General features: G+C 41.0%; 1 protein-coding gene across 2 annotated transcripts in view; it reads right to left on the minus strand.

Annotated features, from left to right (window-relative positions):
• The window catches only part of pdzd2 (PDZ domain containing 2), a 92,767-nt gene that overhangs the window by 23,714 nt on the left and 51,140 nt on the right, over positions 1 to 17,913 (minus strand). For both annotated transcript variants that reach the window (XM_053481132.1, XM_053481133.1), the window contains 6 exons: positions 17,190 to 17,664; positions 9,624 to 9,769; positions 6,323 to 6,455; positions 6,021 to 6,191; positions 677 to 773; positions 438 to 586 (listed from right to left, as the gene is read on the minus strand). In XM_053481132.1, the coding sequence (XP_053337107.1) occupies positions 438 to 586; positions 677 to 773; positions 6,021 to 6,191; positions 6,323 to 6,455; positions 9,624 to 9,769; positions 17,190 to 17,664 (1,171 nt within the window). The remainder of the gene's footprint in view (positions 1 to 437; positions 587 to 676; positions 774 to 6,020; positions 6,192 to 6,322; positions 6,456 to 9,623; positions 9,770 to 17,189; positions 17,665 to 17,913) is intronic.

Raw genomic sequence — 17,913 nt, forward strand, 5'->3', positions numbered from 1 at the left:
ATGACAACCCACCATGATTGAACTTATTATGGTTATTACACACTCAGTCATCCTCTATATCGCTTCCCCAGTAGGGTTTGGTTCACAGGAAACCTGCCTGAGCCTATCCCAGGGGACTCAGACATAAGAAGGGGTACACCCTGGGCAAAGTACAAATCCATTTCAGACACATCTACAGCTACCAGCTGCATGTCTTTGGACTGTGGGAGGAAACTGGAGTACCAGGAGGAAACCCACCTAGCAAGGGCAAGGTGAGACTCGAACCCTTGACCCCTGAGGTGCAAGGCCACAGTGCTAAACACTACCCCACCTACACAGTAGGTATGTGCCTGTTTCAGTTGTACTGGGTTTAATTCTAACCTCAATAAGTCAAAAACATAACTAACTTTAATAATTACGCAACCGAGGTACAAATGAGAACCTGTGAAAGAACTGACCTGTCGGATTCCCGCGGTGTCCAGCTGCTGTGGGAGGGAATGTTTCCGCCTACCGCGTGCTGGTTTCTCCACAGCGTCACTTCCCGCCTCGCTGTTTTCCACTATCAACTCGTCATCCTCTCCAACAGACTCCAGACGACTGCCACCACCTGATTATGGCAAAATGACAAATATGTATACACTCGAAACTTGCTATAGGTAGACAAAGAAGTCCGGATCCCTATAGTCCCATTTCTGACCTTGGGATCTGCTGCGGAATTTCATAGGTGTCGGACTGCGGCATCCCTTCGGTCCCTCGAGTCGGCTGTGCTCCTCCAGCTTATCCAGCTCTGTGAACTGATAGGGGACATATTGACAGATTGATACGGCAGTGAACTCAAAGCCCAAACAGGAAAACCCAAGGCTTTAACATCAACGTTAAAAGGATTCCAAGTGGTGACAAAAGACAGAATGCTTTTCTTTTCTTGAGCAACGTCCTGAGAAAACAAAGATTCTTGCCTTTTGTTGGCTCTCTAAATGTTTGCGGAGGGTCTTAGGAATGTCAAACACACCTATTGCTGAACTTTATTTCATTCTAAACTAAATTAGAAAGAAAATCAGGGGAAAATAAAAATAAAAATTCTATAAATTAATCTAACTCTAACTCTATCCTATTATGAAATTAAACGCAGCGCAGCATTTATTTTAACCAAGATTAATAGATTACTAGAAAAAGAACTAGTACTTGTACTTAACTACATATTTCTACATATAACTACATATTTCCCATACCTCTACTTCGTTACAGTAGTTTTATTACTATATTTTTTTACTTCAACCCCACTCCAAAGTACAGCAAATATCAGTGCTTTTACTTCACTACATTTCTGCATATTGTTGCATTACCTAATCACAGTGGTGTGTATGATTGGAAGTGGGAATTTCATCACCTGCTGACTATTCTGCAGAATTATGTGACTTGCCTTTCCTTTGAGACACACCTATCAGGTATTTGAAATCAGTTGTAGACAGCGACAAAAAACACCACGTTCACAATCGGGAAGTAGAGAGAAAATTTTTGATGCGTACATCTGATAGTTAAGTAAATTTTTACTTAAGCACACATGTAAATAGAGAACTTTAACCTTTACTTGAGTAGTATTTGCTCTATGGAATCTCTACTTTTACTCAAGTACTGTATTTGTGTACAAAAACAAAAGGTTAAGGATTATTTTCCAGGTTTTCTATCATTGCATAAAAAAATCTCATTTAGACAAGTGAGCATACAAGGGATAAGGGCTTTGTCTCAAAGTCTCACCAAATACCAGCAAGAGATTTGACCTCATACCCTTCCAACCAGCAGTCCAAGATCTACCATTTCCCTAGTGCACAACTTCTGGCTTCAGTGCAAACTAAAAAATCCCTTTATAGAAACCTGGGATGCCTGGGAAGCCCTATAAGAATGGAACAGTTTAGGGGGGAAATCAAGAATTTAAGATAAATGGTTTAATGTTTTTTTTCTCTCTGTACACTAGATTGCAATTTCTTTGTAGGCATACCTAGTGTTGGAACAAGCACAGAGGTGTCATAATCTTCTAACTGAGCCAACCACTATTTGTTCCTCACTCTCCACTCTATCAGCTTTGATTTCCCTGATTTTGGATCATGTCATGTCCAAGTGACACTTTTGACAGTAAGTGGTTTCCTGGCAGCGAACCCTTCCAGAATGCACAAGGCTGGTCGAAAGCATTAAAGATGAGAAAGTGACCACGAATTTTCTCCAGTCCTTATGATTTGATTAAAGCTCGATATTAAAGGCGATCAAAGGGGATATTAGTTGTCTTTTGCAAGATCCACACAGTACTGCTAATTCCATCACATATGGTCTTCTCCGTGGGCTTCCCCGAAGCTGTCCACTTCCAAATCTCACAAGACTTAATTTAACGGTCACAGCCGTATGCCTCTCCCAGGTCTCTTTCTTTTGTTACTCTCCTCTGCATTCCTCCCCTCCCTTTTTCAAACTGCGCTACACCTGACAGTTACAAAAAAAAAACTTGCCAAGCAACTGTTTGCTCACACACACACACGCTCACACACATGCACGCACACATGCACACACGCACGCACACCCACCCAACCAGTGTCAGTTCACACCATGGTAGACATTCAGACTTTCCTTACAAAGACTATGTAGGACAATAGTGTGTGAGAAAAGTTTGAGACGCGTGGCTGATGTTTAACTACCTGACAGGTTATCATGCAATAATTATAATTAACTATGACAATGTTCCAGGGATTTGCTGAGTTGTAAATGGAAAGCCATTGTAAATTATTTCATTATGCCCAGTGCAATAGGGGTTGAGGTTATCCAAGCCATGTCTACAATACATGGGCAATATTTCTTTGATCTGAATAAAATGATTCCTATTAAAGAATCCAACTTATCTGTTTACTTTGAGGCTGATCTAATAACATGTGCCCTTATGTGCTCAAAGCTAAAATTTAATCAGGGTGGAACTTTTCTAACATGCGCAAAGTGGTTGTGAGCACTGTGAAGCGTTTAATCTGAAGAATTTTTCTCCAACTTTAAGGTTAGGTTAGGCTTCCCATATCTTCCAATAAAGCCCACCTTCTGTGTTTCGATTGGGTCCAAGCATCTCATCTATGATTGGTTGGATGCTTAACCAGGTGTAAAATGGAGACCCAATCAGTGCCCCTTCCTCAGCCAGAGACCCAGTAGATAAGTGTTTGATATAAAGATAAACACACACTGTCAAGAGTTGTTTCCTCGACTTGACAGATCAGTGAGCCTTGGCCATCCATGACCCTGTCACCAGCTCACTGGCTTTCCTCCCTTGGAGCACTTTTGGTATGTCCTGACCACAACAGCCTGGGAACATCCCACAAGAGCTGCAGGTCTGTGATTGCTTTGATCCATCACAATTCGGACCTTTTCACTGTAGCTGCAGTTACAATATCTCATTACAACAGCACTTAGAAGAGGGTGAGATCTTTATTAAGCAGCAAGTGAACATTTTGTCCAAAAACTTGATGCATCTAAGGCAGAAAAAACAAAGACCAAATTGAACAAGTCCAAAACTTCAGCTCTTGATCTAAAAATAATACAGACACATGTCCATCTAGATGTAGACTTATTGAACCCTGATCTGTACTACGTTCCCCCTGACGAGAACACTGACCACTCAAGACACAAAGAAGGCATGGAACAAGACTCTTCTCCTGTCTGTCTAGACAGTTAAATCACTGTCTGACTTCAAACATCCTCACCAAGCACTTATATTAGCACTCTTTTTAGTACTCTTGAGGCATGAGTAACATCGATTTGTATTCTGTTTTCATAACTCTACTATAACTTTCTTCTCTCTAAAAGGGTTTTATTTTAATGGTAATCGTTCGGTGCTCTTATGCATGCTACTCTTTCTACCTATTGTTCTGAAACTTTTGCAAACTTTGCTGTAAAAGTGTGAAGTATTTGCTAAAATGTATTTGCTATTTTCTAATATTTTTTGTTGCATATTTGTCACACTTAAATTTTGAAAACAATAGTTGACCTTTTTGGAAGGTGTGCATTCCATTAAATCTGGTGTAAAACTAACACAGCATTTCATAAAAAGAGCATCATACCAACAGTCAAACATGGTGGTGGTAGCATGATGGTCTGGGAGCTTCAGGACCCGGACGACTTACCATAATTGATGGAACCATGAATTCTGCGCTCTACCAGAAAATACTAAAGCGGAATATCTGACCTTTGAGTTTGTAACCTCAAGCTTAAGCACACACGTGTTATGCAGTGGGAAAACGATCTGAAACCCACCAGAAAGTCTAGCTCTTAAGCGGCCTAGTCAAAGTTCAGACTTAAAATCCGATTGAGATCCTTAAACAGGCTGTTCATGATTGAAAACCCTCTAATGTGGCTGAATTAAAACAATTCTGCAAAGAAGAGTGGGCCAAAATTCCTCCACAGTGTGTACTCATTGAAAGTTAAACGCTTGATTAGGGACAGGTAGGTTTGGACAGCTTTTTTTTTCTATTTATAAATAAAATCATTATTAAAAAACAGGTTATCTTTTTGTAACATTAAGGGAAGTGGTGGCTTACGCGGCTCAGGCTCTAGGTTGTTGCCTTGGGAATCTAAGAATCTGGGTTCGAGTCGTGCCATCGGTGCCCATACTTCCCAGCCACTGCATGCGGAGTTACAAAAATAGGAGGGTTGTGTCAGGAAGGGTATCTGGCGTAAAACCTGTGCCAAGTTGACAAAAGCAGCTGAAAAAAAGTTTATCTTTGTGTAATAATAAAAGTGTGACAAGTATGCAAAAAAAATGTAGGTATGGGGAAAATACTTTTTCAGAGAACTATAGCCATAATTCCTAAAAATACAACCTTTATATGCACAGCATCCTTTTTTTAGCTTTTATTCCTTTTTTTTTTTCCTTTGCTTAACTCCAGAACACATGACGTTCCCTCTGTGCTGCAACTCCGTCTTGGTTTGTGCCTCCTGGGTCGCATCTACAGAAGAACGCTGCCTGTTACCCAAAATATACTTTTGGTAAACTTTCTGTAGAATCAAACCCGGATCAAATCACGTTCTCACTGCAGTCAAACAGAATCACTCTGGTGCTGTGTCGCTGGTTATTTTACTTTCACAACCGAGTGCGATCATAATGTTTACGCCTCACCGTGTCCCTGACCAATGTATCCTACTACGAATATGTTTTCTTTTTTCTACTGCAGGCCATAAAGTACTTTGGAAAAAAATGGAAATGCACATGCATACACATACAGTACAATCCATCCTGCATGACCGCACTTAATAATAATAATAATACAAAAAAAAAAAATTTACCTTGAAAAACATTCTGTTTGGTGTTTCTTAATCAGACTGCTGCGATTCTGAACCCAGGCAATTTCAGATCGGATCTACGGACAGTCTCTAACGTACGTTAATGTGAAATCTTATCGTCAGATAAGGACACGAGTCCTGTCACAACACCCTCACTGCAATTTTAGATATCAGAAGTTCTCCCGATATAAACAGTGGTGTAAACGAAGAACGCTGGAAACACCAGGCTCATGAATGCTAATGCGATTTCTTTCTATTTAATAGCTTAACGTTTTACATCGGGCGTGTTTTTTATCTCGTGAGCAGAAACAAGCTGGAAGCTGGAAATCAGTGGTGGTGGCGTTGTTGTTGTTGGTTGTAATGTGGAGCTAGACTGCAATGCTGACATTTGAAAATGTGTCTGAATATTTAACTCCGTCATGCTGACCTTTGCATTGTCTCGGTGCAATGATTGTTTTGTGAATGTAGGATTAAATTACGCTTAGCTGCGGCTTGATTAAACATTAACGCCGTCTGACAGCACTCAGGTTAAAGGAAACCAATGATTTCTGGATTATACCGGTCGGAAATGCCACGTTACACGATGCTAAGGGGTGATTATGGATCTGTGATGAATCCATAGGATAGAAGAGGACAAAACCACAAGAAAGCATGGTTAAGCAATCATCCTGGGAGTTAAAAGAGGCTGGCTGAGATGAAAGACAGAGATAGTGATGCTGATAGGCATCTGGCGTACGTACTGAGTACTGGGTGGGCAGGGAGAGACTGCTGGCTCTCACGTCCTCCAGATCCGGCCCCAAGTTCTTCTTCCCGTCCCCGGGGGAAGGCGGAGCGTCCTGAGCCGAACACGTGCTCACGAGATCAGGCAGGCTGCTCGATGGGTATTTGTGGAAGTCCACTTCAGACTCATCCTGACGCAAACAAAGACAAGAGAAAAAGGGGAAAAGATTAGGCCGTACATTTGTGAACGCTTTATGCTTAGATTTTGTTTGATCCTCTAGAATCAAAGCTTCTGATTTTTTTTTATTATTATTAAAAGTACCCTGGAAGCCACCACCAGCTGCACGAGGCCTGCAGCGGACCGGAGAATAGCCACGGCTTCCTGATGCGAGAGGCCGACCAAAGACTGACCGTTGATCATCAGCAGCTCATCGCCTGCCTTGAGTCGTCCGTCCCTTTAACAAACACAAAAATGATTGGATAATAAAAAAATGAGTGCTTTTCAATAACAACAGTTCAGTTCAATCTACTGGGGTTCAACTCACTGGCTTATAGTACTGTACTGCATGGATTCTAACATAGTACGGTTTCCATGGTAACAACTCGGTCACAAGGGCTTGCATAAAACCAAGACTAAAAAATGAACAGAATAAATATTGCACTGGAATTTAACAGGGTGTAAGGCTTTGAGTAAAGTTATTTAACACTCATGAAAGCAGTTTAATGGAAACATTCCTTAGATGTTTTGGTCCATACTGACATAATAGCATAATGCTGCAGATCTGGTGGTTGCACATCCATGCGTGTTCCACCACATCCCAGAGGTGCTCTGATTGGATCTACTGGAGCTTATTGTCATGTTCAAAAAAAACAGTTTGATATATATATATATCCCCCCCATACCATCACACCATCAGAACCTTCGATGGATCCATGCTTTCTTGCTGTTTATGCCAAATTCTGACCCCACCATCCGAATGATAGAGCAGAAATCCAAACTCGCCAGACCAGACGATGTGTTTTCAAATCTTCTCTCGCATTTTCAATCAGATTTTGAGCGAATTGTAGCCTGTACTCAGCTGACAGAATTATTGCCTGGTGTGGTCTTCTGATGCTGTAGACCATATGCTTCAAGGTCCAATGTGTTGTCCGTTCAGAGATGTTCTTCAGCATACCTTGGTTGGACCAAGACATTACTTGAGTTACTGCTGCCTTTCTATTAGCTCCAACCAGCCTGGTCATTCTTCTGTGACCTCTGACATTGACGAGGCATTCCCGCCCAGAGAACTGCCAAAATCACTGAATATTTTCTTTGTGAACCCTAGAGATTTGAGCTTTGAGTGAAAATCCCAGTAGATCAACAGTTTGGGAAATACTCAGACCAACCCGTCTCGCCCCAACAACCATGCCACGGTCAAAGTAGCTTAAATCACCTTACATCCCCATTCTGATACTCGGTTTGAAGTTCAGCAGATGGTCGTGACCATGTCTACATGCCTAAATGCATTGAGTTGCTGCCATGTGATTGGCTGATTAGATCTTTCAACACTGCTACTGCAATCAGTCACTTCAGACAATTTCAGAACAAAACCAGCGACAGCTTTCTTGATTTTTTTTAACTTGTCATGTTGGAGGTTCGCAGCTGGCCTAGAGCCTATCCCATGGTAGACAGGGTACAGCCTGGATGGTGTCCCAAATGGTGGCGAGGCACAAGCAAACACACTCACACACACAATCAGTACCCTAAGGGCCATTTGTAAAACGCCAATTTGTCTACATGGGATGTCTTTGGATTGAGAGAGGAGTACCTGGAGAGAACCCAACAATCATGGGGAAAACATGCAAAATACACACACACACACACACACACACACACACCAAGTGAAGACAAAACTTTGGGAACGGCAATTAGCCTCATCTGCATGTCTTTGGACTGTGGGAGGAAACCAGTGTACCTGGAGGAAACCCACCAAGCACGAGAAGAACATGCAGACTCCACGCACACAGAATCCGGACTCGAATCGAATGACCCGGACCCTGTAGTTCCAAGGCGACAGTGCTAACCACTCAGCCACTGTGCCGCCAACAAGCTATTTATGCATTCAAATATTCAAACCGGGTAATTAAAATTCAGAGTGGTCTCTTTTTCGCTAATGAATCCATGGATACTCGAACCTAATAAGGTACCATACAGGAATCAATTTCCATGCTTGATATGAAATGCTGCGTGACAAGATTTTGTCAGACGTCGTGACAAGTCTTTACAAGAATAATACACTTTACTACCACTCCTGCCGTCACCTTACTCATAACCTATAATGATTTATGACAACATTACTTTTTTTGTCTTATGAGGGCTCTAAAACAGCGGTGATCAAGTGTAAAGGTTGTAGTTTTACTGGTGACGGCGCCAACGTTTCCTTTCTCCACTTTAAGAAAGAGGCTAAATCATGGCAGTCGTGTATAAACAGCCCACCTTCACTGGCGAGATTCTGGCGAGGAGGAGCAACGTGTGGATTTTCTCCAGAAATGTATCACGTACTGTATGCTAAACTCTTTTGTCATCTGTGAAAACAAACCCCAGGGTGCAAACCACAAAGCGGTGTTTTTCTTCTTAAACAGTTCCTGCAAAATTTATAATACCACCTAAGGGGGGGTCTAGTCGAAGTGATTTTAATCTAACGTCAGTTCTTGGCTCATTACCATCCAGCTGTTGTGCTTTCACAATCCTCTGCCAATGTGTGCTTTTCTGACTTACAGAATGAAGCAAGTCAGCATTCTCTCTAACTCGTTACAGCTTCAATCAGGGCCTGAGTTTAAACAAAGCTGACCCAGCTATATTACGCGTTATTATTTATAAGATTCTATTTTTAGATTACGAGAAGGCGAGGCAGGGTTCGGGGTTTTAAAAGAGGATGGGAGTTCCCTGCAATTTAACAAAGGAGATAAAGATTGCATGGAAACGCATAACCGGGATACAACCCATACGGACATATATACATCGATTTTATACTATGCAGAATAACAGAACACGGTTATGAGAGTAAAAACATCCCTTTATTTCTCTGCTACATTACCGCACTTATCCCAGTGTTTTACTAGCGCTTGGATACCATCAATGTAAAGAGGTTTCTCAGTATGCCAGAGCCATGATCTTCACGGACCGTACAGTGGATGAGGCAATAACTCCCAGCCGAGTTCAGTTTTTTTTTTAAGCTTTTCAAAAATCAGGCGTTCAGCTCCCTGAATGTTCATGGGAACGACAACAAAGGGGTCGAGATGGTTTAAGGTCTTTGAGCTTTGGCGAGTCAAATCACCGTACTGTGCTTGAAGTCGATCCGGTTTAACCTGACAAGTCTCGGTTTGACTCGAACGCCCCTCGTATAGCCGTATGAATTTCAAAATCGCTTAAACACAGGCCGGCTTTGAAGTGCGATGAGCGTGCACTTAAGAAGCCATGATGCTTTGCATATGGATGAAGCGCTGATGAAGGGTGTTGTGCTTGATTGCCACTTAAAGCCTGAAAGGTAAGGGTTTATTATTTTTTTTTTTAATGTTAACTTTTTATTTACTCACTGATATATATATATTATATACTAGAACTAGCTACAATGTGAGGTTACCTCTGTACAGCTCCTCCTTGCTCCACGTGAGCCACAATGATGCCGTGCGGTGAACGTTTGGAGCCACGGCCGCCCGTAATCTGGACCCCCAAGCCATCCTGCCCCTTCACCATGTGCATCTTCCAGATACGACTGCCCTCCTTGGGCTGAAAGGGACAAAAATGTCATGAAGGAATCATTATGGAAAAATAATCAGAGAAACAAAAAGCTTCAACAAGAAGAGCTTAATGTAATGATTTATTCATTTTCTTAACAAGTCAGTCAGTGTTTTTTTCCTGATGCAATCATGTGTTTAACCTTGGATACAAAGATATGAGCAATGCAGAATTGTTATTATATTACCATTGTAATATTCATTAATATATAAGAAGCATGACTGTAAAGGAATCTTTATTCATTTTTCAACACTATTTAAAAAGATGCATTTTATCTCTAAAGACCGCCAAAGGCCTTCGTCTCATGAAGGAACGATCAGGTCTTGATGCAATTACACCACACGCAAACCGACCTCTGTGAATCTCGTGAGCTCCAGCTGGTCTGCGGGTTAAAATTAGATCATGCACATTGAATCACTTCGCATCACTTCACTGCCTCTTCTTCTGCACGCTAAAAAATGTCATGTGCAAAGTGTTATTTCCAATATTTCCGATCGAGCAAGATGCTGGAGCATGCCAGCGCACGAAAGCGCGTTTGTTACTTTTCCGCAGGACGCCGGAGCTGAAAAAGAAAGCACGCTGATGGCTTTTCCATCGCACACGGCCAGAATTCCTTTTCTTTAGAGAGCCCCATAAATACCGAGTGAGATATGTTAGGGAGCACCTGCTTCTGACAGCTTCTAAAGCTCGAGTCTGCGGCTCACAGCGTCAAAGCAACGTTTCATTAGTCCCAGTGCATCCGAAGCTGTTAACGTCACTGGGACAAGAGACACATTCTGGTAGAGTAATGTTCCAGCGCTTTCGGCAGGAGGAGAAGGAGCTCAGGGGGTAAATATGCAGAACAGAACAGTGGATCGAGTTTAAACTGGTGTTTTGGGTGGAAATAAAACGCAGAAAGGGTGAAAAAGGAAATGTGTGATGAGTGTAATATTGGTTTTATTTACAGAATAGTTGATTTTTATGAGATGTCACAAGTGCTCTTAGTACTTTTAACTCCTTTTATATAAATAAAAACTTTTGCTGCCTTAAACTTACTTGTACTGTATGTGCACAAAATGCATTTCCACTTTTTCTTGATGATTTGGGTTGCCAGATCACACCGACAAAATCCCTCAGAGCCATTGCTGAAACTCACCCACTACAATTAAGGGGAAAAACTTCTGGCCTCAGTACTAAAAAGTATCCCTTTTATTATTATTATTATTATTATTATTATTATTATATTTAAATTAGTGAATAAGAAACATTTTTATTTACAAAATAATGACTGATGAAGTCAATAAAGAATGGCTTCATCATTAAAAATTATGCCTCATGTTTCATTAAATGTAACAATTAACTATTGAATTTTATTACATTGAATATTTTCCTTAAACATCGGACACAGCGTGCACATCATAGGATGTAGAATCCCTTGTTCCACACACCAAGTACTGCCCTTGTTCAGAGATTAATGATTATTAGAACACCTATGAAGTCTAAATTAAATAATAATGTCAGTGCTGCTACGCTCTAGATCAGCACTTGCGCAATACGTCTCATCCAATCAGATTATTCGGTCAGAACTAAATGCTGTATAATATAAAATAATCTGCTTGATGAACAGCCTCATCACATGGCTGTATGTTAAATCATCGTGCTGATTGTGTGCAGTTAATGATATTTGCTGTGGGAAGTTTTTTATTTTGACATAAGGCCTGTTTTGTCTTTAAGTGGTGACCAGAGGTCAGCAAAGCACATAAATCCTGTACCTAAGTTGAGATTTCCTAGGGCAAATATCACTCAAGTAAAAGTAGAAGTCCTCCATTTACTTGTGTAGTTGAGTAAAAGTTCAAAAGTATTATTATTATTATTATTATTATTATTATTATATTTAAATTAGTGAATAATAAACATTTCCATTCACAAATAAATGACTGAAAAATTGGTCCACATCATTAACCCACTACTACACCCCCGGTGGTTGGGTAATGCAACAGCATACAGAAATGTAGTGAAGTAAAAGTACAGATATTTGCTGTACTTTTGAGCGGAGTAAAAGTACACAATTGTCCACTGATAAAAATACTGAAATAAAGGAGATATAAGTGGAATATGTACTTAAGTACGGTACCGAAGAACATGTAGAGAGTTACACCCCCTCTCTGGTGGGGACACAAACTTAACCCCCACTGTGTTGGTCATACTTTAACATACCCGTGATTATCATATTACAGTTCTGATTCTCTAACCGAGACGCTAAGATGAAGTGCTGAATGTTCCGTCACGTGGACATGATCAAGGACCCTCTGTATTATACCGACCTGAACCGGCGACATGAAAGAGACTCAGCTCCTTTTTAATGCTAATATTGTCACATCAAAAGTATTCATCTAAAAGACCATAAGAGGCCAATGTGAATGATGCTCTTGGCTGCGAGAAGGTAAGCAAGCAAAAAAAAGGACCTCACATTTTTATAACAGTTCGAGATTAAATAAAGTGCTGTTTTTTTTCACACGGGTTAAAGAGCTGGAGTGTGTGTGTGTTAAAGCTTGAGAAACACCCACAGATTTAACTTTGTTAGCAGTTCGAACCTGAATCTTCTATGGAAGTGAAATTATATCGATGCTCTCGCTTTTCTGTATTCAAAGCAGGTCTGCGAATGTTGATTTGTTGGGTTTGTTTTTACACCAATACACGAGGGTCAGAGCATGTTTGGAATTCAGAGCCTGAGAAAGTCTGAAGAGACATCACGCAACATTTCTGACGTGCTAATGGACGAGCTGACTCACTCAGCATGTAGGCGCACGTTGGAAGCTAATGATGAGAGTGGAAACACCTTGCTGAAAGGCTGCTGAAGAGGGTGAATCACCAGCGCCAAACTCCTGCGAGCGCACGAGTCAATCTATACTCGAGATACTTTTCCAGGGGATACTTTAAATACTCTATACAGTATACGGAAACCCCAAACATTACTGCGACATTAAGCGATGTGTGACAAGATACACTATATGGGCAAAATTATTTGGCCAAACTTGTTAATTTTTTAATTCAAATGTCAAGTGCCATTTGTAATGCTTCAGACAATCCTATGCTTCCAATTGTGCAGCAAGTATGGGGAAGGCCCTTTTCTATTCCAACATGACTATGTCCAAGTGCACAAAGCAAGGACTATAAAGACATGAAGAACTTGACTGGCCCTAACACAGAGCCCTGTGACTTCAAACCTATCGAGCTACCTTTTGCATAAATTGAAATGGAGATAGCGAGTCAGGCCTTCTCGTCCAACATCAGTGCCTAACCTCATAAACGCTCTACAGAATGAGTTCCCACAGAAACACTCCAAAATCTTGTGGACAGCCTTCCAAGAAAAGTGGAAGCTGTTATAGCTGCAAAAGCGGGATCGACTCCATATTGAAGTGTATGTATTTGGATACAATGTAATTGCAGGTTTGGCAGAATACATACGCTGTGTGCGGGAAGCTGTTATGTCCATCCTGATCTCCGATCGGAAATCTAAACACTGTGAGAAACCTAAGCGACGGTGGAAGTGACATAAATCGTTATCAATGCTCCAAATAAATGATCAAATTTCTTCGTATTGAAGTTATATAACGCATAGTTGTGTTCGGGTCATTCCTTCAACGATAGCTCAACTTTATTTTATTAGTTATTCCAACTTTCAGAAACACCTTTGACCTGACAGAAAGCGTCATCACATCTTTGTTACTGTATGACTACATTACAACTCTCATCCAAGAATACAAATAAACAAGTGTGACAAAGAAGACCTGTCGCATTTTCTCCAGAATGCTCAGTAAAAGCTTCCGGCTTATTTATTTTATTAATGTTTAGTGCTCTTTGTTGAAGTTTCTTTTATACAGAAATGTTTAAGGTTGATTTAAAATGTACAAGTAGGTAATAAGTAAGAATAATATTCATAAAAATGACGACTGATACCGTGATCGTCTTGGCCTTTTACATCTATCTATAAATTTATTTATTTTTTATAATTGTTTGGCGCAGCCTGTTCTTTTAGTATGCTAATAAGCCCCAACCCCTCTTCCACGGCACACAGATCATGTGACCTGAGACCTAATTATAATTTTCATGGCGGTCACAGAGACATAAGCGGAAGCGGTCTAGAAAAATCTTCACTTGTTTGGGTTTCCAACATCTTGTTTGTTTTGACACTTGTCCTTGTCTGTCATGTGACTGTTGATTTGCATACTCATTCATATTCATTAGCATCTGCCAAAGATGGGCGTGTACACAGGATCAGACTTGTCGAAATTGTTACACTGTTTATACAACACATTGTATTTGCTTTAGTGACTTTATTTATTTATTTATTTTTTATTTATTAATATACATTTTAACAAGTGTGATATACATTTTAAGAACTTTTAATTTCATTATTTTTTAATGCATCATTTAATTCATCGACATCTTTAACCGGCTCATCACGCAACATATTATTTAGTTCACAAATCACACAAATAAATGATTTTATGCGTAATTTTTGTGCAAAATTATTTAAAACTAACGCCGAAGTGTATACAGCATAGAAAGTCACTTGTGGAGGAGTTCAGCTGAATGATGAATCTTCCCGACCTGCTCCACATTACACACTTGTCGGCTGCACTATGATTTACACTGATGTGTATATTTTTCAGAACTAAAACGTCTCCACGAGTGTGTGCTACATCTCAGAGTTATTACAAAAGCACGAGTCATACCATCAGTCATCCATTGTCAATCACACACCACATAACTAACACGTCTTTCATCGTCGTGTAAAAATAAGCAGTGCTATAAGCAGCTGTTGGCTGTTGTGATGCTTTTGCTAAAGACGCGTGTTTCATTTAATCTACTTTACCAAAAATAAGACAGATATAACTTCAAGCGGATCCTGCTTCTCTAAAGTGGTTTAAAAAAAAAAAAGAAAAAAAAAAAAAAGAAAAAAACTCTGTTTGTTCTCTGGAAAGGAAAAAAACTTTCTCGCCTTTGAAAAGCTGCATGACGGGTCGAGATCAAACTGCTAGAACTTCTGGTGCAAACCCTTGGAGCTGATGAGAGCAACCACGAGCAGATGAATTCATCTGCCTGAGAAGCCAGAACGCTTATTTTTGAGCTTCGTAAGGCCTCTGTACTCGAGGGAACGCCACACAGTTAGATTAGATCAGAAACACATGCCTTTGGCCACGCTGCGGTTTCTAAAATAACGCCATGATGCACTGGAGAACTGTTTTCATTCTAACTGTTCGGAAGGAAAACAGAGTAACTGAATGAATTAAGCTTATTGAAAAATGATGTCGAGATCACAGCAGATATTTTAGATTTGGATCAAAAAGAGTCATGCTGGTAAAGGATTGTACAGCAGCACAAACACAGCAGAACCGATTGTACACCAACATGATGGCTGTAGGAGCCCTAAGTGCTACTAGTACACTGTGAAGACTGATCACATAATCAGATAATGAATACTAACGCTGCCAAACATTGTCTCGGTTTAATTCAAACTGCACATTGCCATTTTTTTTTAAAAACACTGTTGTCTAATTCGTCTTAAGCAGCTATATTTCTGACAGTTTTAAAGCATAGAAAACTACTTAGAGTATCTAATATGCTTTGAAATGCTGTGCAAATTGTATTGTTCATTTAGTTTTTTGTCATCTTGCACACTCCAGTCCAGCAGGTGGCAGTAATGCACAAACCACCCATAAATTAAAAACTACAAGACAAAGCGATACTCTCATTTTTTTTTTCCAATGGAAAACCTCCGGCTCTAAAAAATGAGTCCAAAGTGGAAGTACCAAAACATGCAGTACCATAAATGTCCACCGGGGGCCGGATCCAAAAGTGAGTCAATCTCCATTTAGAACAACATTAAAATATTCAAATCTGTCCAAATTAAAATGTCCATTTGTGACAATTGTAGAGAGGTGAATTTATATGCATCTCATGAGTTAAAATTATATTAAGCAATAAGTTTACCTGTAATTAGGGGCGTGGCCAATTTGACTCACAGAGGCATTGCAGGTGCCAAACTAGCTGGCTGATATGCAGCACTTTTGCTAACTAGAATCGTTGACGTTTAACTTACAGTACCACAGGCCAATCTATTGCACGGCACACACATATACACACTCACACACTCATTCACACACTAGGGGCCATTTTTGGGAACGCCAATGAGCCTAAACTTCACGTCATTGGATTGTGGGTGAAAAACCACCAAGCACGGGGAGAACATGGAACCTGGATGGGAATCGAACCCAGACCCTGGAGGTCTGACAGCTAACCACTAAGCCGTGAATCGATTCTGAATCAAAAACTAAGCCAACAATTCAATTAACTGAGTCGATCAACAAAAGAATGTTTAAATCACACAGTTCTAAATTTACATTTAGGCATTTGGCAGATGCTCTTATCTAGATCTTCCAAACCGTAGTCCAATGCCTTAACCACTGAGCTACCGCTGACCCAAATAATAAATAGCAGGAAGTGCTTGTTAATACAAGATAATGACGTTCCCGTTACAGATCTAAAACGAAAGCAGTTCAAGAACACTACGGACGGGTTTTGTAGAGAAAGTCACGCCTGTTTTCCTCGAGCAAAGTCTCACCCTGGTGCAACTAAACAGGGGGGTGTAAATTCCCACACCAATTTGCAATGCTTTTTATATTGGAAGAGCGAGCGGGGTGTGGGGGGCTGGGGGGGTGGGTGGGGGATTGGCGGGGGCTGCATCGGGGGGGAAATATGCGGAGGCTAAAAAGCTTGCGAATACACATACTTGTGCACACAGACACATGCAGTAAACACACGCCCATCATTCTGTGATAAAATGTATGAACTGAAATTTGCTGCAATTATTAGGACTACTATTTGTTCCCGTCTTTTCAGACTGATCACAGCTAAAAATGAAAGAAAAGGCTAAAAAATGATCAGAGTCATCATAACCTGGTCGACCTGAGCCATCTGAAAAACTAAAACCAACACTCTCAGTCTAAACGTACTAATAGCTCTAAACCTGTCTGATCATGAAAAAACAATAAAAGTGTACATTTACTTCTTGCATGTGTGCGTTTGTGTATAAATGGAAACTAATGCATACAGTATGCATTAGTGGTGCAGTATGTATAGAATTTCTTTGGTGATTAAACTGTCTGATTTTTCCTGGGAGTTCCTGGGAGGCCGGTGTTTCAGGCATACTGGGAAAACATTCTGAAACACTGCGCTATGTGCATTAGTGTAGCAGGGGATTAAGTAAAGAATCAAAGCAAATTAAAGCAAGTTCTACTCTCATAACTGTGTTCTGTCATTCTGCACAATCAAAAGTCCCGCTTTGACTTGAACGCCCCTCTTGTCAATGTAATGTAACATGCGTATTTGCTTGGTATCAGTCACACTGAATCTATAAAGGTGTTACCTGGCTGGATGGTTCATTCCTTCCCGTGTGAGACCTGAAGCTCTCCGACAGCCGTGAGTTCGGGCGCCCGGACACAGCGGCAGTGCTGACATCGTTGCTTAGCACTACGGAGGGACCAGTGACTGGACGCTCCTCGGTCGGCGTGCCCAGCGGAGAGCTGGGCTCTGAATGTGTAGCCTCGGTATCCATGGAAGAGTAGCCATTTTCATGCTTGTGATCTCGGACGCCGTTTCTGTCCTTGCTACTGTCTCGGCTAAACGAGGAGCGAGAGATGACGCCAAATTTGCGGGTCCGCTTGCCGTTCTGAGAGGGACTGCCCACCGCCGGCTCTGAACGCGCACCGCCGCAGTGCTCGGTGGGAATTTCCGCGCAACCACCGCTGCCGTTGCATGCAGGGAGAGAGGCTTTGCGCTTGATCCTCCGCAACATGATCAGGTAGACGTAGCCGCCATTCCAGCACTGGTCCGCCAGGTAGCTGAGGAGAAAGGAGGAAGAAAATGAAATGCAGTGAATTGAATGGAAGACAAGCTGGAAAAAAATCCTTTAAAACGCATTTTTTCGCTCGTAACATAAAACTAGTTCAGAGTCTATGAGTAACATCAGTGATGGAGGTTTGTACAGTGAGTCAAGGAGTTTATTTGAATTAAACATAGTGCTCATATACAGTAGGCTTGAAAACAAAGCAAATCACGCTCATCCATCTGGCACTTTTCCAACAGGCGCT

The sequence above is a fragment of the Clarias gariepinus genome, chromosome 21 (genome assembly GCF_024256425.1).
Source record: "Clarias gariepinus isolate MV-2021 ecotype Netherlands chromosome 21, CGAR_prim_01v2, whole genome shotgun sequence".
Taxonomy (NCBI): Eukaryota; Metazoa; Chordata; class Actinopteri; order Siluriformes; family Clariidae; genus Clarias; species Clarias gariepinus.